General features: G+C 37.0%; 1 protein-coding gene across 6 annotated transcripts in view; it reads right to left on the bottom strand.

Annotated features, from left to right (window-relative positions):
* Nucleotides 1-15,626, bottom strand: part of CNKSR2 (connector enhancer of kinase suppressor of Ras 2) — a 317,996-nt gene that overhangs the window by 71,920 nt on the left and 230,450 nt on the right. For all 6 annotated transcript variants that reach the window (XM_002719953.6, XM_002719954.6, XM_008272442.5 and 3 more), the window contains one exon: nt 14,741-14,955. In XM_002719953.6, coding sequence (XP_002719999.1) covers nt 14,741-14,955 — 215 coding nt within the window. The remainder of the gene's footprint in view (nt 1-14,740; nt 14,956-15,626) is intronic.

Genomic DNA, 15,626 nt, shown 5'->3' with positions numbered 1-15,626 from the left:
TTGAAATCATAATTCTAACCATAAAAATAGAATGTGTTAAAATAAAAGGCCATTATGAAAGTATTGTTGATCCTTTTAACCATGATGATGCACGCAATAGCATTCTACTTGGCTATGAAAGATCCCCTTTTCAGAGGTCTGTATGAAAAGACCATTTGTCTTTCATTTTGTCCACAGATGTTATATTCAAACTCTAATCTCCCCTCTTTAGGAACGGGAAGTGTGGGGGGAGGGTAATTTGGGTCATTCCTATCCTGAAATTTTCAAAAGCACTTATTTTAATTGTGGAAGAAAATGACAGTTTTTGTGTGTGTGTGTGTGTGTTACATTTTGAAAGCTCAGCTACTATTAAGTCCTTCTCAAGTTGCAAATTGCTATACTTATGGAAAAATTTGCAATCAAAATACTCTCTTGTTGCAATATAGTAACTTCCTCTTACTGTAGTTTTCTGCAAAATTCCAAGATACCTTCAGTGACTAGTCAAACAAATAGCTTACTTTTTATATGTAAGGAAAGAAGGTGCTTAGCATTTGAAGCACTTGAGATAAATGATAGCTGCTTCCACACACTCAACTTTTAAGTAAAAAATAAAATCTTGTGAGAATTAAATATTTCACAAGGAAAACTATTTTCCTATATTCTAATTGTTTTATGTAGGCAGAAAAATGACTAAATATTAGCATGTGTGGTAAGATGTGAATTGGGATAAATATTAGGTCAAGAAATCTCCCAATTACAAGAAAAAACAGAATGGAATTTAACAAGTGTGCTATTGGTAGTGGTGGCCTTGTCCATTCTAGTACATAAAAGAAAAACTTAGAGCCGAGTGGGGTGACTAATGTGGGATTGCACACACACTAGTTCTTTCACTACAGTGGGACAAGTAGCTCAATATTCTGTCAGTAAAGTCAACCTTTATTTTTATGGACTGAAAATAACTCCACACTCACTGAAAATTAAGCATGCTTTAAAAAATATGAACATAAATTGACAGTCAAATCAGAACAGAAATTCAAACACTTAGAGTGGACAGAGCCCATGTTTCATCAAAAGAATGTCACACATATCGGATTCTGAAGTTGACTGAACCATATGCAGGACCCCAAAAGGTGAACCATTCTTTATTTGGCAAGGCTAAGAAGAACCACTACACTTGGAAAACAGGAACTATCATCCTTAGATCATAATATTATCATTTTCTAAGGTATGGTATTAGACACTTTATATATGTTATCAGTTGTAACCCCTACAATAAATCTGTAAAATGCCTATCACCAATCCTATTTTAAGGGAGAGAAAACTGAGACACAGAATGCATAAACAGCTTTGTTAGAATCACATAGGTAGAGGAAGAGTCAAAATTCAAACCCAAATCATCAACCAGAAAACTTTGTGCTCCTAAAAGTACAAGTGCTGGTGCCTCCCAAGAAAGCATTTTCTAGTCATGGTGACAATGTGTGAGATAAGCAAAAGTGCTTCTGACATTTCTGAAAACTTCCCATGACATGTGATACAAGTGCATTGCTATGCAGAAAACAGGATTCTATAAAACCGAAAGATATCAGTATACATAACAGTTTTATATTAATGGAGATAATTCAAACCAGTAATGTCATCATTCTCTAATTTCCATGCTTTGTCAACTTCATTTTTATTATCAAGTTATATTGTTAATATAAACAATATAGGTTGGTGGATTAGAAAAGAACATTTTCAGGTTTTTTTTTTTTGCAACCACGTATAATATCTATCTGCACAAGAGGAAGGAGGAAGGCTCATGTTAACAACTTAATTTTGCAATGAGATGGAAACGAAAATCACAGAAAGGTTAAGAGTTTCAGTCAAGTTAGAAAAAGATGGGACTGCAACCACATTTTATTTCAAACCTATTAACAGTGTTAAATGAATCCAGTGCAACTAAAAAATCCTATATCAATACTGATGAGGAAATCATAGATCCAAATAAGGCATCTGCCTCTCTACCAATTCTTTACACAGGAGGAATCTCTTATAGTGAATACATTGTATTATGCATTTTTTCAACAATACACACTTGATTATTAGGCAATACCTTGAAATTACTTAGTTTACTTTCTCACAAGATATGATTTTTAATTACTATATTAGTTTCCATGAATGCAGAAATCATCTGCTTACTTCACCATTTTATACTCAGCTCCTAGTACAGTACCTGACATACAACTATTCAATGAAAGCATGAATCAAATAGTTACTAAGTGGTTATGTAGGACACTTAGGGATGGGTTACGAGCCATAGCATTTAGTTAGGTGTGGGTTATGAGTTATATACAATCTGTTGGTATATCCTGTCCACTCACCTTCTAAACATATCTAGGGTCCAACTCCGTCTCACCACTTTCCACTTTAGCACCAAGATTTAAGCTATTCTCATTTCTCACTTGAACGACAAGATTCCATCTTGTCTCCCTGCTTCCACACTTATCCTTGGTCCCTTTAGTCTACTGTCAACACACCTGGTGGAATGATACACTTATAATATTTACTTTTCAACAAGAATGGAATGGACAATACCAATGGAAAAACACTGTGGTAGGGCCGGCACCGTGGCTCAATAGGCTAATACTCCGCCTAGCGGCGCTGGCACACCGGGTTCTAGTCCCCGGTCGGGGCACCGGATTCTGTCCCGGTTGCCCCTCTTCCAGGCCAGCTCTCTGCTGTGGCCCGGGAAGGCAGTGGAGGATGGCCCAAGTGCTTGGGCCCTGCACCCCATGGGAGACCAGGAGAAGCACCTGGCTCCTGGCTTCGGATCAGCGCGGTGCGCTGGCCACAGCGTGCCGACCACAGTGGCCATTGGAGGGTGAACCAACAGCAAAGGAAGGGAAGACCTTTCTCTCTGTCTCTCTCTCACTGTCCACTCTGCCTGTCAAAACAACAACAACAACAACAACAACACAAAAAACAAAAACAAAACAACAACCAAAAAAACCATGGTAGGAATCAGGAAATTTAACTTCTAGTTCTCCATAATCCAGTCCATATTCCAGCTCTATGACTATCATCAAGTCATTGAACTACTTCTGACCTCAGTTTCCTCATCTGCAAGATCAGGGCTTTGGAATAGATATTCTTACAACGACTCATAGAGTACCAACTTTACATAGTCCTTACTTCACAATGAATTTTTAAAAAAAAAATAGCTATTTGCCTTCAATGTAGATTTAATTATTAATACCTTGGAAATTATGTATATCTGTAATCATTACCAGTCAATACCATATGCTAGCTTATTCACTGAACAGTAGTTTACAGTTAAGCACTACCATGTACAGAAATAATCTTATCACCAGCCATATTAGATATAGCTATTTTTGGTATCTGACTGATATGTACAATTAATATAAATTTTTCACTTGAGACAGAGGCAGAAGATTCTAATATGAGCAAAGCAGAATCAGGGCAACTCCTGTTTCTGATTCTTCTGTTTGACAGAAACGTTGACATCTGAGAATAACAGAAATCAGGGTAGTATGCCTGTCTTTTTGTGAAAAAGAAATGTTTATGACGACAAGAAAAAAATGGGAAGAATTAAATTTGCTACTTTCATGCTACTGAATAACAAGCAAATAAAATTTTAAAAATAAATAAATAAATAAATAATATAAATAAAATCACTGCTAATAGAGAATGCACAAAACCCAAGAATCTCAAATGAAGCATTGTTATGGCAGGGTGATTGTGTCAGCAAAGGTGAAACTGAATCATAATAAGTGAAACTATTTTCCGGCTATAGACTTTATGGTTTTATTTGGAAAAGAATCCAAAATCAAAAAGAGCTTTCTCTGGTGACTTTCATTTTTAGGTTTGCTTCTTGAATATAATCTACATTTTTTTTTCCACCACTGATTTCTTCCTGTGTCAGTATAATTTGTTCCCAGAATGCTAGCTTCTACCTAAATTTCTTTATGGCTAACATTATGTTTATGTCAAATTCTTATTCTGAGATTTTTGTGCTTATAAAACAGACAAGCTCCCCAAGGCAACACCCTTAAATGTTTCCAAATATGCTAGTTTCAGTGGAATTTTCTTCATTTGGAGATTTTTTTTCTTAATAGAAATGATTTTTAAAGAGAATACTGTATAGAAATAAAAGATAAGCTCACAAAGTTTCAAAAGTCACTATGGGATGGGCATTTGGCCTAGTGGTTAAGACACATGTGTCCCATATTTGCGTGCTTGGGTTTGATACTCAGCTCTACTCCAGCTGGCAATGCAGATACTGGGAGATACCAGTGATAACTCAAGTAATTAAGTTCCTGTCATCCTTATGGGAGACCTGGATTGAGCTCCTGACTTCAGTCTCCAGCCTAGTCCCAGCCCTTGCTGGCACGTGCAGAGTGAACCAGCAGTTGGGAGCAGTCTCTCTATGTTTCTCAGCTTCTCTGTCTCTCCCTCCCTCCCTTCAATACATACATACATACAGTCACTTTATGAAATTCATTTCACATTAAAATAATTGAAATATAAATCATACTTTTCCTTCTATTCCATACTGAACACCATATAGTAAAATATGATTTTAAGACTCAAAAAGAAAAATGGGTATTATTTCAACAAAAGGAAAAAAAAATAACATGATGGGAAGTTTCATTTTAACTTCTGTGTTTGCAACAAGAATCTAATCATAATTACGCTGTCAATTTAGAAAGCATTTCCCTAGTCCTCTCTGGAGTGCTACACTCATCTTGTAAACAGGAAAACCGGGTAAGAGAAATATAAGCAATTTATGCAAACTCATGTATGAAAAATTAGATTTCTGGAAGGCCTGCTGTTTGCTGCCACTTCTCTAGTACTACTTGGCCTCAAATGCACCTACATTAAGGTTTACTTGTTTTTAGTCTTCTGGTGAGGACGGTTTGGTAGTGTGGTTGGATGAATAACCTATGCACTACCATAGTGTCAGATACTCTATTAGATAATTTACATACATTGATCACTTATGATAATAAAATGCAACTAAGTTATGGAAATTCTAGCTAAGACAACAGTCTAGGTACATAGTCTTCTGATAGTTTTCTTCAGAGTATGTTAAGAAACTCTTTAAAGACTTGTCTAAAATTTTATTAACTAGAACCCTCTTTAGGTATATTAGATATTTTATCCTAATTAATACTTACATTAACCATCTTTTGATTGAAAATATATGAAAGATTTTTTTATAGTTTCCAATACATACTTCAGAAAATTAATGAGTAGTTTATAGGGGTGATACTTTCATCAAGGTGGGTTACACTGAAGTCCATTCCAGGATTATGATAATTAAAAATTTTACTTAACTGTGGAACTTCAAACATGCTGTTGCTAGAGAAATTTTCAAAGCAAGTTTTCCCTGGTATGTTTTGACAATGGCTATAGGGAAGGAAATCTCAGCATACAGTTTCCTACTGCAACTTAGCTACACTGGAAGGAATTATATATTTCACAGTTCCTTTCTCTATGTGGTTTTAGGTTAAAATTGGCTGTAACATAAATTTCCCTAATTTTCAAGAATTCAAGCAGTTTTACACCCTGAAGGTAGGTATTGGGTGTTAGTCATTACTAAAGCGCAAACATATTGTCATTTTTCTGCTGGCTTGTTTTGCTGGGAAGGGGGGTATTCAGTACTCGGGCCTGCAACTCATCCATATACCATTGGATCTCTTCTCTAGCTCCTCTGGGTATTGGACCAGGAGTCTTTGAGTCTCCTTGGTGAAGGACACCAACTTCACTGCCGATGATGGAGGCAATGTTCTGGTTTGTGCTCATACATTCCAGTTTGTTTTGTTTTCCCTCACTTCATGTCCAGATTTTCTTCCCAATTGTTGGGTCCCAACTGAGGTAGCTTTGCCAGCTCCTTAACTGAGTAAGATCTAGTCCTTTATTCTGTGGTGATGCTGCTTTCCCAACTGAACGTGAACTGATGCTCATTCATGTCCCAGGGAGGATGTGTGCGTGTGTGTATTTTAGTCCTAGAAGGCTTCCTGATTTGCTCATCAGGATCTAAATTCCCTTACATGAAAAGAATTACAAAGAATAGTTACTATGTACCCAGAAGAGTAGAAAGAACTTGATATATATATGTTACTGGATTCTGAAAAAAGGGTGGGGGTATTATTATCTTCTTATTGATGAGAATAAGATATTCAAAAATATGTCAGCTTCACACAGCTGACTTAAAAGCTTGTTTTTTATAGCATAGCCATATAAATTTTAGGAAACACAATCCTTTTAACGTTGAACACTTACTGGAAAGCTGTAGACACAAGAACCATTGACTCTTGGAGAAACTCCAGATTTATGATAGTAAAGAAACAATAGGAAGACACTTATTCTCCAGGCAGTATACTATTGCAGCGAAGTTTGTATAAATTTATCTAAATCAGTTGCATATAAAGAACAGGGGTTGGAAAACTGATCTATTTGTCAGAATTCCTGACAGTTTGGGATTCAAATCTATTAGAGATCCCGTTCCTGGCCTGCTCTGTTATTTACAGAAATGTTGAGTCTGATTTAGCAATATTACTTACAAAGGAGACTCTAGGTTTTGAGCTAAGCAGTTTGGTTCACTGCCAATTGCTGTCTGTCCAAGCTAATAAAATGTTCATACAAATGGCAAACAGTTTAAAATTGTTCTTGATAAATCTACCTTCAAGAAATTAATACATAACATGAGTCAATAATTGTACCTTAATATAGTTTAAGAAAAATACTTTGGATAATATTTGGGTATGTACAACAAGTCATTTCACCTATAGTTTTGTGGAAGAAGACAGTGTAACCATCAAGGGGATAACATATTTTGGAAGCTGAGTGAAAAAATAATATAGTACAAGTTATGGCCTTTTAATCAGAATAGAGTTATAGGGATAAGGTAATTTTACATGGAGTTTTATTAAACATGAAGTCCTTGATTAAATGAGTCATGGTGGCAAGATAATGTGAGTAAGGTGATTATGAGAGCAAAAAAGGTCTATTGCTTACAAAATTGGAGGAAGTTTTTGGAGGCTACAAATCTAGAAGACATAAATCTACAAAATGAAAGAATATGAAGATTTTTAAAAGTTGTATGATGGGGGCCGGCACTTTGGTGTAGCGGGTAAAGCTGCTGCCTGTGGTGCCGGCATCCCATATGGGAGCCGGTCCAAGTCCCGGCTGCTCCAGTTCCAATCCAGCTCTCTGCTATGGCCTGGGAAGGCAGTGGAAGGTGGCCCAAGTCCTCGGGCCCCTGCACCCACATGGGAGACCTGGAAGAAGCTCCTGGCTCCTGCCTTTGGATCAGCACAGCTCCAGCCATTGCAGCCAACTGGGGAGTGAACCATCAGATGGAAGACCTCTCTCTCTCTGCCTCTCCTCTCTCGATGTAACTCTGACTTCCAAATAAAATAAAAAATTCTTTAAAAAAATAAAAAAATAAGAGTTGTATGATGAAAGCTACTAAAGGCAGATATGTAGTCAAATAGTTTGTAATTTTTGACCTTAGCAACCAAGCCAAGGACTTTTCATTGGAATTTACGTTTTATATTTTCTAAAGGTAACAAGGAATTTATAATAAGATTTAAATTTAATAAATATAAACTTAAATTCCTAATTCAATTCTTCTCTGTCCTGTTTTGCATGATGCTTTAATAACTAAGCCAGATTTTGTGTTTTGCTCCCTGGCAGTCATTACCTAATGAGAAACTAGCAAAATGACACCCACATTTGTTCAAACATGAAACCAAAAGGATTGGTTTAACAATATTCTGGCTTATTCAGCGTGAGCAGAAATTTCCTTCATGGGTGCATGAGTGAATCTTTCTGTTTGCTTACTGCTCAATTTTAAGCGAAAAATTGCTGAAACAAAAAATTTCTGAATGCTTAAACCATATATTCTAATTAATAAAATTTATAAATTTAATCAGTCTCTTAGGAATTCCATTAAATCACGAGTCTTACACATCATGTCTTCTACAGGCTTCTAACATGGCAAAAACACTACAGAACAGAAAAATAAAAGCAAAATGTGTTACTGCTACACTTAATCAATATGCAAGTATTAGTACTGTGACTCTGGTTCTTATTTTAATGTCTATATCTATATTTTAGAAGACTTTTAATAGTTAACTATAGTTTTTTGATAGTAATGGAGCTATTTGGATTATATACTTTATCATGGGTGAGGTTTGGTAGTTTGTAGATTTTGAGCAATTAGTCCATTTCATCTAAACAGATAAATTAACATATACAGAATTGCTCATAGTATTTCTTTGTTGTTCTTAAAAATTTTTATTTAATTTATTTGATAGGGAGAGAGGGAGACAGGGAGAGAGAGAGAGAGAGAGTTCCTATCCTCTGGTTTACTCCTGCAATGGCTAGGGTTGGGAACTCAACCCAACTCTGCTACCTCCCAATGTATGCATTATCAGGAAGCTGGAATTGGAGTAAGAAAACTGTAATATGGGATATGGACATCTTGACCTCTAGGCCAAACACCCACCACCCCTTATTGTTAGTCTTTTATTGCCTATAAGGCTTGTAGTGACATCCCTCTTTCATTCCTGATATTGGTGATTTAAGTTTTCTTTTTTCTCTTTCATCAGTCTTGCCAGAGGTTCATCAATTTTTTTGATTTTTCAAAAAGTTCACAGCTTTTGGATTGAGTGATTTTCCCTATTGCTTTTTTTTGGTTTCAATTTCTCTGATTCGCTCTTTATTAAGTCTATTGATTGTGTTTTTGTTGTTATTTTGCACTTGCTTGAGGTTAGAATTGAGTCTAATGCCACCTTTATCCTTTTCTGATATGAGCATTTAGTGTTATAAATTTTCCTCTAAGCATATAATGTATTTTCACTTTCATTCAGTGCGACATTCCAGGAGACATTCTCTTTTATCTATGGACTAAATGTTCTTTGGATGGGCATTTAGCCTAGTGGTCAAGGTGCCTGCATTCCAAATTGGAGTGCTTGGATTTGAAAATCATTTTTGGCTTCTGACTCTGGCTTCCCGCTGATACATATCCTGAGAAGCAATGGTGATGATTCAAGTAATTGGGTTCCTGCCACCCATACAGGAGATCTGGATTGAGTTTCTGGCTCCTGGCTTGGGTCTTGGCCCAGATCTGACCATCTCAGGCATTTGGAGTTAACCAGTGGATGGGATCTCGATCCCTCTCTCAAATACATAAAATTTAAAATTTTACAAACGGTTAGGCTTTTGGTGTAGCTGTTAAGACACTGCTTGAGGCATCTGCATCCCATATTAGAATGCCTAAGTTCAAATCTCAGCTCTACTCCCAATTCCAGCTTCCTGCTACTATGTACCCTGGGAAGTAGCAGGTAATACCTCAAGTAGTTGGATCTCTACCATCCATGTTGGAGACCTAGACTGAGTTCTTGCTCCTAACTTTGGCCTGGCCTAGCCCAGGATATTAATGGCATTTGGGGGAGTGAACAACTGGATCAGAGCATTCTCTCTCTCTCTCTCTTGTTCTCTCTCTCATAAAACAAAATAAAAAAAAATAAATAAATGAAAAAAATCTTAAAGAAATATGTTCTGTTCCAAAATTTCCAAGTGGTTGAAAATATACTTGTTATCTTTTTGTGGTAAATAGGAAAATGGAGAGAATGTTACTGATATTTTTTTTTAAAGATAAAGAACAATCCTTCCTAAGTAAGGAAGCAAAAAGAAACCATTACTATAAGTGGGTCAGGAAATACAAGTGACTTTTCTTCCAAGAGTTCTTATGGATAAGTAAGTATTTTTAAAAACTGCTTTATATTTTTAAACAATTAAAGCTACAATTTCTCTTCTTCCTCTTTTTTTCTAACCGTATATCTATATCTAAGGCAGTGGATTTTGACGCCTTTAGATTGTGGCCCTCCTAGGACAGATCAACAGATCCCTCGGTTATCTTTATCCTTTGCCCCCCACTTTCCAATGGAAAGATAGCCAAGTGATACCAATAGAATATTACTCTATAAGTATTATTAGGTACAGAAAATCCACAGCATCATTTTATGCAACTATGGATAAATGGAATCACAGCACACTAAGGGGTAAAGCAAGTTATGCACAACAAAAAAATAACAATGATGAAGTCTAAAAATAACATATCATGAAAAGAACAGCAACCAAAAACTACAGGTAACTTAAAAAAAACCCTGACAATGTATGAATACAACATTCCTCTTAAAAGCCATGGAAATACCAAATATCTATAGTGTTTGTGCAATAAGAACATGAGTGTATGGTCATGGTTGCATAGATACTAAGCTTATTGTAAAAACACTGAACTAGAATCGTCAAACTCTCCTAATGCATTACTTTATGATTATTCAACTTATAGGCTTTTATGAGGAGAAACTGGTTATTTTTAAAAAATTTATTTATTTATTTGAAAGGCAGAGTTACAGACAAAAAGAGGGAGAGACAAACAGAGTGTGTGATTTCCATCCACTGATTCACTCCCCAAATGGCTGTAATGGTTGGAACTGGGCCGAACTGATGCCAGGAACCAGGAGCTTCTTCTGGGTCTCCCACATGGGTGCAGGAGCCCAAGCACTTGGGCCATTTTCCACTGTTTCCCCAGGCTGTTAGCAGGGAGCTGCTAACAGCAGGAAGTGGAAAAGCCAGAACTCAAACTGGCACCCACATGGGATGCTGGTGCTGCAGGCAGAGGTTTAATCTACTATACCACAGCACCAGCCCCAGAAATTGATTATTACAAGTAACTGCTAGCTCAGACATAACTTCTTTGTCACTAAAATGTCCTGCCCTCGTATTTTAGTTATTTTGATATGAAAACAATGCAGCTAAGTCAGTCATTAGACACTGACTTTTACAACTGTATATACGTTTACATGTGGTTGATACTACTCAAATTGTTGTCTCTATTAAGTTATCATTGTTTTCAAGGGGAAAAACATTGCAAATGTTCAGATTCCAGGTCCATCACATTACTACTTACTAATCCATGTGCCTCAGCCTCCTAATCTGTAAAACAGAGGTAATACCTGCACCTTTCTTCTAGGGCTCTCATGAGGATTAAACGAGTTAATATTTGTAAAGTACTTAGAATAGTGTCTGTTTCATAATGCTTATTTCCTGGTCAAATTAAAAAAAATGGTTTTTTAACAGCTCACCACCACCCATCCTCACTCAAAAAAAAAAAAAAAAAAAAAAAAACCCTACACAAATTGGACAGAATGGCCAGATGTACTTCTTGGAAATAGAACTAAGTGTTGCAGCTATATCCTAAAAAAACTAAGACAAGGCACACAAATGTTGGAATACTATGAAAAGAATTATACAGATTTTTGAACACCTACTCAAAATCTGTTTTTAATAAACCATCTAAAAATCACATTATTTAGTTTACAAAAGGATACCTGCATCTGCCTGGATCCATAATCAAATTTTACTTGTTCTGGCATCTCAACATATAGTCTTAAAGTAAAAGATTTAGTTTATAGACTTACATTGACAGGAAAGTAAATTGTAATATGCATATCACGTAAGGGAAAAAAGTCCTACAAATTCAGAGATTAAGAACAATGCAAGAACAATGCTGGGGCTGCGCTGTGGCAGCAGATAAAGCTGCTACCTGCACTGCCAGCATCCCATATGGGTGCAGGTTTGAGTCCCAGCTGTTCCACTTCCAACCCAGCTCTCTGCTATGGCCTGGGAAAGCAGTAGAAGAACACCTAAGTCTTTGGTCCCCTGACCTGTGTGGGAGAACCAGAAGAAGCTCCTGGCTCTGGATCGGCGCAGCTCCGGACACTGAGGCCAACTGGAGAGTGAACCAGTGGATGAAAGACCTCTCTCTCTACCTTCCTTCTCTCTCTGTGTAACTCATTCAATTAAATAAATCTTTAAAAAAAAAAAAAAGAATAATGCTATAGGGGCTGGCTCTGTGGCGTAGTAGGTAAAGCCTCTGTCTGCAGTGCCAGCATATCATATGGGTGCTGGTTCGAGTCCCAGCTTCCCCACTTCTGATCCAGCTCCCTGCGAATTGCCTGGAAAAGCAGTGGAAGATGGTCCAAGTGCTTGGCCCCCTGCACCCATATGGGAGACCTGGATGAAGCTCCTGGTTCCTGGCTTTGGATCATTGCAACCATTTGGGAAGTGAACCAGCAGATGGAAGACTCTCTCTCTCTCTCTCTCTGCCTCTATGTAACTCTGCCTTTCAGATAAATAAATAAGTCCTTAAAAACAAACAAAAAAGAACAATGCTACAAATCTTTTTCTAAACACTTTTCTTACTACATTTAAATTTTACACATACATGCATATAGGAAGGCACACACATGTACACACAGACACTGCTGTCTGCCTTTTCCTCATGTGCCCTTAGGTCAGATGAGGGATTTGGCAGACAACAGCTTCCTCTTGATATGGCCAGTAGTCAGAGGCAAAGGCTTGGGAGTATGTAACAGGTGAGAGGGGTATGTAACAGGTGAGAGGGGGCAACAGAGCATGAGGCAGCTAGGAGTACTTCTGACACTCCAATCCAAATAAAGAAAAAGATGTTTCTACAGTTTAGTTTTATGATAGAGCTATAGAATAAATACTAAGAAGTTTATTCAGAGAAACAACTCAAATATAAGTTATTAAATCTTTTACATCTTCTTTACCTATCAGGTGGGGAACTGTTTTCACACCAAGGCCCATTTCTATATTTATAACATAATTTGAGGGACATACAAAATTATTAACCTAAAATTATTAAATTAAAAATTCAATACATATATTGAATTTTAAGTCCTACTTGTGATTGTCTTGGCAGGACCAGACCAAATGATTTCATGTGGCTGGGACATTCCCCAACCGCGTCCCAGCCAGTACACCTTCTACAGTAGTGATAGACTAAAAGTTTTTGACACTCTAAGCATTGAGTACAACTGTTCAAATTACAACTTACGAACATGTAGTCTATGTCTATCAGGGGCTTCAAATAAGATTGTATAGTTCTACTGGAACAACACATTCCCTTTAGCGAAAACTGATTTCTTTGGCTAACAAGATTCTCTGCATCCGCCTGGCCACTGTCTTAGTTTCTCGTCATTCATCTGGGCTGGATTTAACACCTCTGCATTTGACCTCCCAATTGATGCTCAGTACTATAGATATCTAATGGGCCGATTGGATCGATATAGATCCTTAGCTCAAAATTCTTCAATAGCTGTTCATTACTAAAGCAAGAAAGAGCCCAAGCATTTTACCATAAAATCCTTGATCTAACCTCTGCCTATTTCTCCATGCCTATCTACTACCTCTTGCTCATGATTTCTCTCCATTTTTAATGAACTAGCAATTTTGAGCCACATGAAGTCCCTGGAACATACCATATTCTCCCACCTTCGTGGTACATCTTCATTATGTCTTCCTGCTAAAAACATTGCTACTCATCTTTCACTCTTCACTCAACTGCTCCATATACTGCAGCCTTTCATTATTTCCTCTGAAGACGAAGGCCCTCCATCTCTCAGGGTTTTCCTATACTTTCTGTATCCATCCATTATAACAAATAAATTATACTGGGAATCTTAGTGTGTCTTTTTCCTCATATAATAGTAGGTTATGTCTGCCCAGTTTTACTTCTAGCACTGTGCTAGCTCCATGGCTAACATGTAGTAGATACTCATTTTTAAAAGGAATTGCTTATTTCACTAAGCACAATGGTCTCCAGTTGCATCTATTTTGTGTTTTCCCTGATTTGTGGTAACTAATATTCAGAGTCCAAAAAATGCAATGTATGTGAGTGAAATCAACATTCTGACATTTGATTATTATTTATAACCCTTGTCTATAGCTTGAGGTACAACAGTTTTTCTGCTTACTACTTGCTGAACTCTTTATTTAATGGAGGGTTAAGCTTGTGATTATAAAGAAAGTTCGGGGAGCCGGTGCTGTGGAACAGCAGGTTAAAGCCCTGGCCTGAAGCACTGGCATCCCATATGGGTGCTGGTTCTAGTCCTGGCTGCTCCTCTTCTGATCCAGCTCTCTGCTATGGCCTGGGATAGTAGTAGAAGATGGCCCAAGTCCTTGGGTCCCTGTACCCATATGGGAGACCCAGAAGAAGCTCCTGGCTGTGGCTTTGGACTAGCGCAACTATGGCCATTGTGGCCATCTGGGGAGTGAACCAGCGGATGGAAGACCTCTCTCTCTGTCTCTACCACTCTGTGTAACTCTGTCTTTTAAATAAATAAAATAAATCTAAAAAAAAATTAAAGAAAATTCAACATATGTCACTGCAAAAATTAAAAGAAAAATAAGAAAAGGAAGAGGGAGGGTGGAGTGAAATAGTGAGGATATGGTAGGAGGTATCATTATGCTCTTAAAACTGTATATATGAAATATATGAAATTTGTTTCCTTTATATAAATACAAATTTAATAAAAAGAATCATGAATTCTATCTCAAATGCTGAATTTTACAGCTATCTATTTACTGTGCATTATCACATTGATGACTAACCAGCTAATTATCATCTTCCATCAATTTTATGCATATTAAGCTATCTATAATTAAAATCTAACTTGCTATAACATACGAAATCATTGACATATGAATTGAAGAACAGACGAATAATCCATCAGTTTTGAAAAGGACACAAACTCTAAAGTTAGGATCTCTTGTAAAAAAATAAGGCAATAGTATAAAAGTAATTTGAATTTACCTGAAAGGTTCATTTATCAGCCTTCCAACAAAAGTTGCACCAAAGGATTTTTAAGATTTTACTTACATGGTATAGTGTGGTCTCTGGCACAGGCGTGCCCATGATGTCTTGTCTCAGTGCATCCATTTGCAAACTAGGTAGCAATGAATAGTGAGTTGGGCTATTACTCTTATCACCCTTCTTTTTTGACTTCTTCCCTGTGTCTTTTTTGCTGTTTCTCTGAAACATGTACTCTTCTTGAGCAATTTTTTCATTGCTCATATATCGAAGTAGAGAGTTTTCTATATAAAAAGAGATAAATACACCAATGTAAATATGTGAATCTCTCAAACATATTACTGTTTTCCAACGGTGCTAAAAGATTTAATTTCAGAATTTTAACTTGATTTAATTTATAAATTTGTAGGGAAAATACAGATCTTAATTATTTGAGATCACAGGACAATAAGAAATAGAGAGCCTACAGATCATTTTTAAAGTTTTACCTCTGAACCAACTACATAAGAATCTCCTGAGGAACTTGAATTCAGAAGTTCTGAGTGTGTGACTCATAAAGTTTGTAGAAAGAATGGTGAGCATTTGGCCTAGAGATTAAGATGCTGGGTAAGATGCCTACATCTCATAAAGGAGTACCTGTGTTTAACTTCCAGCTCTGGCTCCCAATTTCAGCTTTGTGCTAATTCAGACTCTGAGAGGTACCAGGGATGGCTTAAGTAGTTGGGTTCTTGCCACCCACATGAGAAACCTTGATGGAGTTTGCTGCTCCCAGCTTTGGTCTGGCCCAGCCTCAGCCATTTTAGGCATTTGGTGAGTGAACCAGCAGATGGAAACTCTGTCTCTGTGCCTCTCAATAATAAAAAATATAAAAAGATCCCCGAGGGGAATTCTGCTAAAGCTTGATGACCAACATGCTAGGTAGTACCCTTGAAAAAGTTCAAGTCCACATTATGAA

The sequence above is a fragment of the Oryctolagus cuniculus genome, chromosome X, assembly GCF_051225735.1.
Source record: "Oryctolagus cuniculus isolate XC-2025 breed Fujian yellow rabbit chromosome X, ASM5122573v1, whole genome shotgun sequence".
Classification (NCBI taxonomy): Eukaryota; Metazoa; Chordata; class Mammalia; order Lagomorpha; family Leporidae; genus Oryctolagus; species Oryctolagus cuniculus.
Note: the sequence above shows the minus strand (reverse complement) of the source record. Positions and strands in the feature narration are given on the sequence as shown.